The sequence below is a fragment of the Typopeltis vanoorti genome, chromosome 6, assembly GCF_054136105.1.
Source record: "Typopeltis vanoorti isolate ZY-2024b chromosome 6, IOZ_Tvanoo_1.0, whole genome shotgun sequence".
NCBI classification, from domain to species: Eukaryota; Metazoa; Arthropoda; class Arachnida; order Uropygi; family Thelyphonidae; genus Typopeltis; species Typopeltis vanoorti.
In genome coordinates this window covers 101,281,339-101,293,683 of record NC_143554.1, presented here as the reverse complement: position 1 = coordinate 101,293,683, position 12,345 = coordinate 101,281,339, and the positions used below count along the sequence as shown (strand labels likewise).

The 12,345-nt window shown below is 32.7% G+C and overlaps 1 protein-coding gene across 1 annotated transcript in view; it reads right to left on the bottom strand.

Moving 5' to 3' along the window:
* Positions 1 to 2,834: 2,834 nt before the first annotated feature.
* The window catches only part of Vamp7 (Vesicle-associated membrane protein 7), a 120,204-nt gene continuing 110,693 nt past the window's right edge, over positions 2,835 to 12,345 (bottom strand). The window contains exon 10 of the mRNA XM_090393559.1: positions 2,835 to 3,300. Coding sequence (XP_090249685.1) covers positions 3,238 to 3,300 — 63 coding nt within the window. The 3' untranslated portion in view covers positions 2,835 to 3,237. The remainder of the gene's footprint in view (positions 3,301 to 12,345) is intronic.

Here is a 12,345-nt window from a genome sequence, read left to right as displayed (position 1 = left end):
AAATGTCAAAAAAAAATGAAACTAATTTATGTTAGAGTAAATTTCATGGCTTACACATGTAACAAAAATTATATACAATTTATTCAAAAACTCCAACATATTTCATCCAATGTTATGTGGACATCATCAGGGAGATACTGTTAACTGAAATCAAAAGATGAATCAAAATAATGCATCATAAATCATATGAATATTAGATTGTCTCACAGTCACAGCTGAAGTATATAATATTGCACTATTAGAGTTCAAAGGAACAACTGTGGTAAGTTGCATAGAATACAAAATCGAAAAAGAAATTTAAAAAATTAAATAATTAAAAACTTCTGAACAATTAATAGTGATAACTTCCCAAAATTTAGATATTGGCATACAGTGTAATTAGTTCAGGTTATTTCTTAACATTTCAAGGAATAGATCAAATTTGAACTTGCTGGAGTGAAGTGGTTTTGTCTGATTCCAAAGAACTCTGTGCTTAGTGTTAATAGCATGAGAAGCAAGGCCAGACATCTCAGATTCCAAAAATGTAATATAGTCTTGATGTTCTTCAATTCTAATCAAGGCAGAAAGGCCAGTCTATCCAAAATAGGAAAGATGACATGAGCAGGGTACTTGACAAACACCTGGTAAGGAAAGAGGTTATAATGTATCATTTGTTGATGGTAGGAAGGAAGGAAGTACATAGATTGAATTTATGAAGATTCCTTGATCTATTTGTTCTGAGGTTACTTTAAGGTAGGGTATTGAAATTTTTTTTTTTTTGTATTGGATTGTAGTAGTAATAATAATTCTTAATCCCACAGGTCATGTCAGTTTATCAGAAACCAACCTTTACTGGCAGATACATTCACTCATCCTCCCACCATCATTCATCACAAAAAATATGTATTATCAAGAGTCTTGTATACAGAGATCATATGATCAGCTCTTCTGATCCCCTTTTGTTAGATGAACTAAATAAAATTAAAAGCAATCTTATATGTAATGGATACAACAAAACTACCATTAAAAATTATTAATAATTATCATCCCTCTACCAGACTACAATCCAATATGAAAAAAATTTCGAACCTCGAAACAAATAGCAAGGAATCTTCATGACTTCAATGTATACACTTCCTTCAAACCAGCTTGGAACCATCTTCCTTCCTACCATCAACAAGGAATACATTACTAAATTTTTCCTTACTGGGTGTCTATCAAGTACCATGCTCACATCATCTTTCCTATTTTGGACAGACTGGCCATTCTGCTTTGATTAGAATTGAAGAACATCAAGACTATTACATTTTTGGAATCTGAGAAGTCTGGCCTTACTGCTCATGCTATTGACACTAGGCACAGAGTTCTTTGGAACCACTCAAAATTTTGCTCCAGCAAGTTCAAATTTGATCATCTTTTCCTTGAAATGCTGTCCGAACCTAAACTGATCAGAATGTATGCCAATATCCAAATTTTGGAAAGTGATCATTATTAATTGTTCATAAGTTTTTTTTAATTAATATTATTTATTTATTTTTATTCTATGCAAGTTACTAAAATTGTTCTTTTGAAATCTAATAACGTAATGGCATATACTTCAGCTGCAACCAAGACACATGGTAATATATGCATGGTTTATGACTCTTTGTTTTGATACATCCTTTGAATGTATTAATGGTCTATCTCCCTGACAATGTCCACATAATGTTGAATGAAATATATTGGAGTTTTCAAATAAATTCTACATAATTTTTGTTACATGTGTAAGCTGTGAAACTTACTTTAATATGTTTAGTTCAAATGTTACATTAAAACTATTAAACATTTATGTACTGTGACATATTTTGTACATTTATACAATTTTAAATTAGCTCAATGTGCAACTGGTTTATAAGTAATATGTGAAATGAACTGTTAAGTAAACAGGATGAAGAATCAGGTGGCATTTTAGAGAATACAATATAAAAGAAACTTGTGTATAAGGTTTCTACTTATCTATACCAGTGGTATGGTTGACAACTGAGATACCTAGTGGTGACTAGGAATCTGGGATGGATAGTTAAAGCAGAATTTTACAGGTTTCTCTAGCTAACTGAAGTAGATGTTACCACCTAATATGTGAAGTTTCAAGAAATATCAAATTCAGAAATAAGAGGCTAACTGGTACCTAGGAACAGCTATGAGAACCATGTCAAGATGCTCCATCACGTTTATGAAGACAAACTCCTAGATGAACATGTTCGGTAAAGTCAAATGCCCGGTTATGTAGAACCAATGTTTTGTAATGTATTTTGAGTTATCATTATCATAAAATATTATGTTGTTTATTGACTCAATTTTTACTTGGTAATGTTTATCTCAGCTTGTTACACATACAATCTTGATAATCGATGACTATTAAGATCTATTCATACAATGCACTCAATTTTATCCCCTCAATATAGGTGGTGACAGCTGGGATCTTTTCAGCTGCTGGAAGAAACTCTGCAATGACTATCATTAACACCAATCCAAGCAATGTACTGTAGGTAATCTGGAGAATGGAAAATCCAGAACTGAAGTAGGGTAGAAACAGTGATTATGTTATTACCATAAACTTACGCAGTAAGTTTATGGTAATATGTACAACACAGGAAAAATTTAAAATATCCATTTTCTAAAGATTATGAATGAAATCATACAGAATGAAATTTAGTATAGAAAAAGAAATACCCCATTTACTTTTCAACGCTAAAATTTTTTCTTACGTTCACAGATTTAGCTAAAATTTATTTTGCTGCATTAACAAAGAATACAAAACATATATTTCAGCAATAAAGTTTGACTTTTAAATGCATAAAAAGGGCCATAATTATTAAACCAATTCTTCATTTTAATATATACTAGTCTTAGTTTATGTATCAACATATATTTACTGTACATCATAATCAAACTAAATAGCAATATAAGCCTATACAAAAATATGAGAGTTGTCAATTGAAGTTGAATTTCACTGCACAGGTACTTCAAGTAGTCATTTTCAAAGAGTGATTCATATCTTTGTTACCTAAATGGCATTTTGCTTGAAACAGGCTCCACAAACAGAAGGGATAACTAGATTTCTTTTTTCTTCTTCAATGAAATATTAACTACTCTCAGTTTGGATTCAGGCAAATGAAGTGTTTATAGAAGTCTCAAACTAAATGATTGACTAAGGAAAGAATCTGCAGTCTCCTTCCATTTCTCTCCCCCTCCCCACACACACCTTCCCACTTTACTTCATGTACATTCTGGCCATGATAATCCACCACAGGAAGCTGATACAATGAAGTATATTATAAGCTGGAATGAAAGGGACAAGAGAAATAAAACATTTAATAAAGTGTAATAAATCAGGAACAAATAATTCATTCAATTTATACCCAAAATTGACAGATGTTTGTAATTTTTTTTTATTAATAATTAGCATGTTAAAACTGAATTATATTTCTAATGATAATTCCATAGAAATATACATATTTTCATTTTGATGCAGTGGGACATGGATATAACAATGCTGCATATGCTGTTAGTTATTGATTCTAACACATGCTGGAATCATCATGTGGGATTTATTTTCATTCTTTTTCTCATAATATATTAATCTCCCAGTGCTAAATACGGCAATTACTAACTTCTAGGCCTCTGTGCACATGAAATGTCAGTTCCTGTCTGCTAGCTACATTGAGAATTAAGCTAGTACCTTCAGGGTATATATATATAAATCAAGAGCACAGAATGTGGCTAATCTGAAACTAAACCATTAAAAGGACATAATGGTAAAAATAAAACATGTCATAAGCAGATTATATATTACTGGTTCTCTCAGTGACTCTGCATGTGATTGCTAGTGCAAATGAACTTATAGGTGTTAACAGATCATAATAAATATTTGAAGTAATGTGAAATTAATTCTTGGTTCCTATCAAGGAACTACTTGAATGAATCACTTTGGTGAATTCTTTCATATGTTACAAAAAGAAGTTATTTTCTAAATAGAACACCATGGCTGTATCCTGTTCCATGTCATGGTCAGTGCAAGAGATGTGTGGCTAACCTTTCATTTTTTCTTCTTTTTTTAAGAGGTATGATGCTAAGATATTCTTTTATTTTCTGATCTCAAAATTTCTACTAGTCTGACCTATGTAAATTAAAAACATGAACAAATGAATTTTATAGACTCCTGGGTATTTCTGAAAAGGGGTGCTGTCTTTCTTTCAGCAGTCTTAAGACTTCTGATGTTCTGAATAGACTTGAAAGCAAAATGTGGCAATTTTACAGACAAGCTACTAATGTATGGAAAAGATATGAAGTTCTCTATACTGGATGCTAATATTTGGGTGATTTTTTTTAAAATTATTTTATTTATTTTTTATTAGGAGTTTGCAGTCTAACTTATAATAATAATAATTATTATTATTATTACATAATACCTCCAGGGAGTCCACAGACTCATCGAGGGAGGGCATCTACTCCACATCACTCTGTCTCCACTACTCAATCTACTGAAAATATCCCAAGTTTTAAAATCACCTAAAGAATGGCAGTGCTTTCAAAAAAGGACTTGCTGTCTTTTCCTTCTTTATGAAAAGAAAGAAAGAAAACATTCACACTTAACCACTCTTCTCTTCCACAAACCATAATGTGGAATGGGATATAGCTACTGTACAATGTCCTATTTCAGAAAGCTTCTCATTGCTGGGAGTCTCTCTATTACAATCTCTTAACACTTATGAGTTCAGTTATGCCAACAATTATCTGAAGTGTCTCTGAGAGAACACATAATACATGCTCTGTTTACAACTCATGTCCTGTTTTTTTTTTACATTATTTGCTGAACTTCAATGACAAGAAAACTGGTGCTCTAAAACAGATCTAGTCACTGGTTAATTGTTTGTAATATTAATGGTTTATTTTCAGATTAGCTATATATATATATATATATTGTTGGATCCTACTTCTTCTCAATCTATACTTTGGATCTGACATTTAGTTATTACGATGTTCTTAACCTAAAATTAAGTTGCTAGTTGATTTCTAATACAAATATAGAGAAAATTTATATTTATAGACTGCACCACTCTATATCTGAATTAGTTCGAGAATTGAAGATAAATCAACCCTCAACTATTTCTCCTTAATATATTGTTATTATATATACTGGCCGAGAATATTTAACTTACTTAATTTACCCGCTTTGGTTCGAATATTTTATGAATGGTGCAGTAAAAGAGATTCAGGCAAAATACAACCTTTGATTAACAAAAACAAACATTTAATTTTAGAATCACAAATTATACACTTAAGATCAAAATACTAAATAAGTTATTATAAACACTTCAACCTTTCTGACAATACTGTCATACAAACTCAGACAATGGTAAATCAGTTATCTCTAATACAGTCTTCTCACAGTTCTTTAAGTTCCAAATACAATAAAATCGCAGTAACACCACTTTACAAGCAAACACTTTTAAATTTACACTTCAGCTAATGTTCACAATAGTTACTGTTAACATAGGGAAATTTTAGGATGAAACTCACACACTTCTCTGTATAGGAATATTAATGGTTGGAATAATCTTACCGATAATCTTCTATCTTCATCTACTTATACACTTTTTATAACTGTAAACACTTAAAACAGTAAACGGCACTCATTAAATAAATTCTTCTAAGCAATAACTGAATTAATCGTCGGTCACTATACACAGTTGAAATGCATGAAATACTACTGATCACTTATGAATTAAGGCAATACACAATAATTCCTTAACTTGAGGTTTTATATGCACAGCTGTTCATTCTTCCTGCATTCATTTAATTCTTTAGCCAATATATTTCTAAGTACAGCTAACGGTAAACTTCAATTTTACAGCCTCTACTATTCTAGTAACTCCGTACTTTATTTCAAGATTCTGTGTGTCCTTGACAGGTCAGCCCTGAAATTAAATCTCAACTCAAATATCGCTAGTCTATTTAGTAGTCACTCAGCTGTCTTCCGTAGCTATAATTGTTATTCTACAATTTATTAGCTAACTGCCTCTCGACTAGTAGACTTTATTTTAGCTGCTTGAGTGACTTGCCGACTCGCTATTATTGCACTGTGATTCCCGAATGCTCCGATTCCAACCTAATGCCAATCCTCTCCTTTCTCTCTCTAATCTATCTCTCCTTATATTTTCAGCGTTCTTCCCTTTTTATATCCATTCTTCCCGCCTAAATTATTAACTAATCCAACATCCTATCTTTCTTAAATTCAATACTCGTCTAACACTGTACCTTACTTATACACATTTATCCCTTATAATTTAAACTCTACAATCAAATATTCTCTCCTTCAGTGCTTTGCAGTCCTATTGGCCTCTCTATGTCCTAAACAAACAATCTGAAGTTCACCCTATAAGTATTAACACATTTATATTTATGCTACGCCAGCTAATACCTAGGTAGAAAGGATTCTTGTTCAGGGTGACCCCTTTAGAGAGTTAATGATTATTTGATCAAGCATAAATTTATCTCCCCCTCGCTCGTCCTTTTCTTTCTTACAGTCACGGCTTACTTATTGCACTAGTATTCTTGGGTTTATCCCGCTTGGCTCGTTGTTATTTTTATGAGCAGTAGTTTTGAATTCATATAATATAGGCAGATCAGGCAAGTACGAATGAAACAATTTAATGAGCTTTAAGGTGATACACTATAATACATTTCAAAACAGGATAATATGATTGCACTCAACTCAGATCAAAAGCTCTAACTAACTTGTACTTATCACACATACTAAATCTTAATAACCTTAAATACAATCATAAAGTAAAATTCATAGATTATCATTAAGCCATTCGGATACACGTGGCTATCAGTGAACACACCAGCACAATTACACTTTTAGTTTAACATGATCTTGTATCTATTTGGCCTCTTGGGCCGAATCTAATTGGACACGTATCTAGTTGTAGGCTACTTTTACTGTTCTTTAAGTTCAGTCCAATTTAAACGTTCACACAGGAAATTCACTCTCTTCTTACAACTGGAATTAGCATTTCAAAAGTCTACATTACCATTTCTGTCCTTGAATTCTTAAAACTTGTTCCCGCCTTGTCTAATCATCAAGGCCTTCAAATGTAATCGTTTTGGAGGATATCTTCCGTAGATCTGTGCGAGCAGAATCTCCAAGGGAAACCTGGGAGGTGGCACGGTAATGTCGCCTTGAATGGATGGCTCAATTTAGTCCCTCCGTCGTACAACAACATCACAGCTATCCTAGAACACGGACATAGCTTGGCCCAATACGAACGCTACGACGGACGAACTAAGTGCCTTCTGCGACTGGCCAGGGAATTCCCTCCTACGACGAGCAGGACCACTCCGAGAGATCAGGAATCCAGGAAGAAAAAAAGATAAGAGATCGAATCTTCATGCAAGGCCTTTTTGTTCAATTTTCTCCTCTTGTTAAATCTCGATATTTGCGATACGCGCCAACTCAGTCACGTGTGTCCACGTCAATCTCATTAGCTCCCTCTATTAATTTTTCGCACATGTGTCTGCCTCCTATTCCTGGAAAATGCTTAGGTTTCCCTTTCCAATATTTTCATGATGCAGGACGGTAAAAGTGACCTTTGAACCCTGACTCACAGGCTTTACTATTTCAGTGCAAGAGGCTGGTTTTCCAAACAGATTATGCCAGCTTACATGGTTTTCTATTATCAGGCCCACACTTAATACAGATTATATTTAAACACTTTACACAATTTTATACAATTCCTTAAACTTTATCTTGACTTGTGTTCACAAACAATTTATTTTTTCTATTGCCAACGTTCCACGTTCTCTGCCTGAGTAGAATTAATGTTGTGACCTGAATATTTTAATATAAACCTTTTTAATGCTTATTCAGGACACAACAATATTAAATTATAAACAAGTGATTTATATTAAATAATTACAAGTTTAGCTTATGTGATGGAAGATCATGTTGGATTCTGAACCAAATAATAATTACTCTAATCTCTACATAATCAGAATCCAACAATATATATATATATCTTATATACAGTGTTTCAAAAAGAATGTCCCAATTTGAAAATTGTATATCTCTGTAACCACAAACCACAAATGAATGCGACTTGTACCATTTGTAATTGTGGTGAGTGAAACTTTAGGCCTTACTTTATACTTGGTAATTTATTTTGCAACTGTACCACATTTTCATTATTAAATATAATTATTTGAAATCGGGTCATTCTTTTTGAAACACCCTGTATGTAAAGTGCTTATATAGTGACTAGTTAATGAAACTAGTAACTTGAAAATTTAATGACAGGATAAAGATTTTTTTTTTAAATGAAACTGAAGTTTAAAAATAATGAAAACTATATATTATTATTACTACTACTACACTTTCCATAGAGTCAGCAGACTCATCATGGGAGGTTCATTCAACTGGCAATATATTTATCATGCTGAATCTTAAAATCCCCAACACTCCCCACATCAACAACATATTCCAGAAATGTGTTCCATTCACTCACAATCTTCCATGTAAAGAATCTACTCCTCACACACTTCTTCACCACATGTATATATCTTCCAGGGATAGCCTCTGGTTTTCCTTCTGCTGCCTTCTACTCATTTTATAATTCCCTTCATATTATTCTAATAAAATCTCTTCACTAACTTACTATTTTATCGCCTCTTTTCCTCCTGTCAACCAAACTCTACAATCCACATTCCTTCAACCTTTCTCCATAGCCAATATTCCAGAGTTCTAATATTGCTTTAGTCACTCGTCTCTGGACCCACTTCAATATTTCCACATCAAAATGAAATCCAGGTGACCAAATCTGACTACAATAGTACAAGTGTGGTCTGAACAGTGCTTTATACAGTAGTGCAACTATCTCTTTATCATAACAGAGCCCTGGGCAACTGGTTAATCTCCTTTTTTTGAGACACTGCTCCATCATACTCAACTTGCTGTACTGTTCAGAGAGCAGAGCCAATCCATCTAACCAATATACTTTTTATTTCCATCTAGCTTGTACAACAACTTATCATGTTGTAATCTACTGAACGTTTTTGCAAAGTCCAAGAATATCACTGTATATGATTACACACTCGTTACCTTATAAAATGCAAGTAAATTGCTAAAACAAGACCTATCATTTAAAAATCCATGCTGGCCATCATAAAGAATACTATTCGACCCAATCTTGTATTCAATTTCTAACCAATCTCTCCAACACCTTGGTTAATTATGTAGAGAGAATCTTCCAATATTTGAAACTAAGACATTTATCAAAAGAGCACAGGCACTACAAAATAGTACAAGCAAACTAAAATTTTGAGATGAAAGGTCTAGAGCAGGGGTTCCCAACCTTTTTGTTTCCTAGAGCACATTCTAAAATACCGGTAGGGCGATGGGCACCATCTATTTTTTCAAGCAAATTTTTTGAATTCGTTTGTTAAATGAATACATATAAAGTTTACATTATAATCAAATGTTTTATTTAAAAGTTTACATTATATAAAAATTTAAATATATATATATGTAAGTTAGTGTGATCTTTGGCATTGCATTTCATTGGCAGTGCTTCATAATTAGGAGAATATGATGATATTCCAGTTCTTAAACTGGAATGAACAACTTCGAATGCGCATCTACTTTACATTGTATGCGTTTAATACTTGTCATGTGTCATTAACGCATGCGTCATATAGCATGCCATGAATTGTTGTGTGATTATTTCAAACTATACGGCACACGGTTGAACAGCGGCGGGCACACACAAATTGGTTGACGGGTGCTATGGTGCCCGTGGGCATAGGGTTGGGAACCCCTGGTCTAGAGTGATACATGTGAGAGGGCTTTGATAGGTGACTACTTGGCTGAAGGTTATGGACTGCAACCAAAATGTGTGTGTGTGTCTATTAAAAATTATTAACAGGTGTTATATTAATTAGGTCATAGAAGGGTCTTAGGAATAGAAAAGGATTTCCCAAATCTTTTGGCATGAGACAAACCAGATCTGTTAAGTTGACAATTTATTTCAGAGCTCAGGATAGTTCTAGAAACAATCTCAAATTTGTACAGATAATGTTTTTCAGTGGAAACTTTACACATGTAGAATAGCCAGAAGTGGATTGTGTCTTAGATTCTAGACTCAACAAGTCTAAAAAATTTCTTGTTTGAAAATAATTTTATTATAAATAATTGACATTTACAAATAAATTTGCATTCCATTTTATTTAATTATACTCTATTTTATAGAGTGAATTAATCACACTATTCTTTTACAGGTAACCCTCTTATAACGTGGATGTTAGGTTCTGCAGAAATGCTGCATTATGCGAGTCTCAGATCACATAGAAAAAGTAGGGTTATGTTCTGAAATCGTTTTTTTTATTTTTTTTTTTATAAATTATATAAACAACGACATATTCAACAAAAAATATATTTTTATTTAATTCAGGTAATTCATGTAAGTTAAGAAAACATATAAACTAAGAAAAAAATACATAGTATAAAAATTACACTGCACATAATGCATAAATGTTTTAGGCAAAATAAAATAGTGCGTGTTTTATCATAAAATTTAATCTTTCATAGCACGAGGATTTGAGGATTAGTTAATAAACACTGGTTTTGTCATGTAATCACCTGATGCATTACTACAAAACAGTAGAGTAATTCTATCTTTGGAAACTTTGAATCCAGGAGCTGATCTTTCATTTTTTGAAATATAGGAAAAGTGCATTTCTGCACTTTTTTTCCAATGTAACCCAGATTCATCTGCATTGAAAACCTGGTCTGCACTATGAATGTTTATAAATTTTGAGAGGTTTTTTTTTTTTTTTTTTTTTTTTTTGTTAATAAGATTTCCATCCATAGGAATTTTCTTTTGAGGTGCAATCTTCTATCAAAATCAAAGAGATTTCTCCATTTTTCCATTAGAATATCGCATACACGAGCAACGTGCTTTGCACTTATCGTTGACCAAGCAATAAACACTTTCTCGGATTTTATGTTCATTTTGTTTGATTGTTCGAATTGTTGATTCATTTAAATTCAAAGTCCCTGCAAAAACTCCTGGTTTTTCTCAATTTTTCAACCGATCCAAGATTTTGAATATTTTTTTTCGAGAGAAATTAATTTTGTTTTCAATGTTGGTTTTCATTGCAGTTTGTGGCCTTTACTATAAAAATAATTTTTTACACAAAAAAGCAAGCATTGCATATTGCATATAACTCACCAGAAAATAAAGTGATCAGCTTGAGATTGACACACTTATGATTTTTAAAGAACTTTCCTGGCAGAAACGAGGACAATTTTCAACAATAAACGTTTTATACAGTAAACAATTGAGGTACATGCGTGCTAAAGGGTATTTCCCCTAATATAAATTCGCTACTTATAATTACATGGGATACAGGCAGACACAAATTCAACGAAGATAAAATTTGATTTTTAAGTCGCGCGGTAAAAAACACATGAAAAGAATTTGTAGACCGTGTTGTATAAGTACTGCGTTCGACAAGAGTTACAATTTTAGACCATGTTATATCGAAACCGCGTTGTATAAGCCGTATTATACGAGGGTTACCTGTATTGCACTTCTTTAAAAATTATATATAATAAAACAGAAAATTTTATTTAAATGCTGCATAAAAATTGAGAACAAATACCAAGGTCTGTCACTAATGACTGTACATCTAGATTACCTATGTTTACAGGGATTTTTCCCTCTTAGAAACTTTTCTTGCTTGAATTTTCAACAAAATACTGTATTTACTCCATTGCACCTATACTAAAATATTAGTTATAACTAATTAATACCTTCCTATATTACACAGCATTAAATTGTCATCATCAGGGATCACAAAAACAATGACATGTGCATGCAGGCACTAAAATTTGGGAAATGAGACTGAAGAAAGGCGACCAGAGTTGAGCCTAAAGTCATAATTGGTCTACCATAGCAGGATAAATTTGATCATTTTGGCTGTTGCGCTGAAGATCAGAGGATGATTGCTTCCCAAATTTGGGAGAGTCTCATGCATCCAAATTTGTTGAGGTTTGTTGGAAGTTTTTTCACTTGGTTATACTATAAATTAAAGATACCAAGAAATTATATACCTAGTTTAATCCTTTATTTAAGTGTAAGCAAACAAAGTTTTGCGCCTTAAGTATTTTCAGGGCCAGGGCAACTCATGGTAAAGGTGGTATGACTTCACATCGCTTGCCTTAATATCCCATAATGCAAAGTACATCTCCGTGTAGACATGTAGCTATGCATTATGGGAAGGGTCATTACCCAGACTGGTTTCGACCTTTATTGAGGTCTCTTC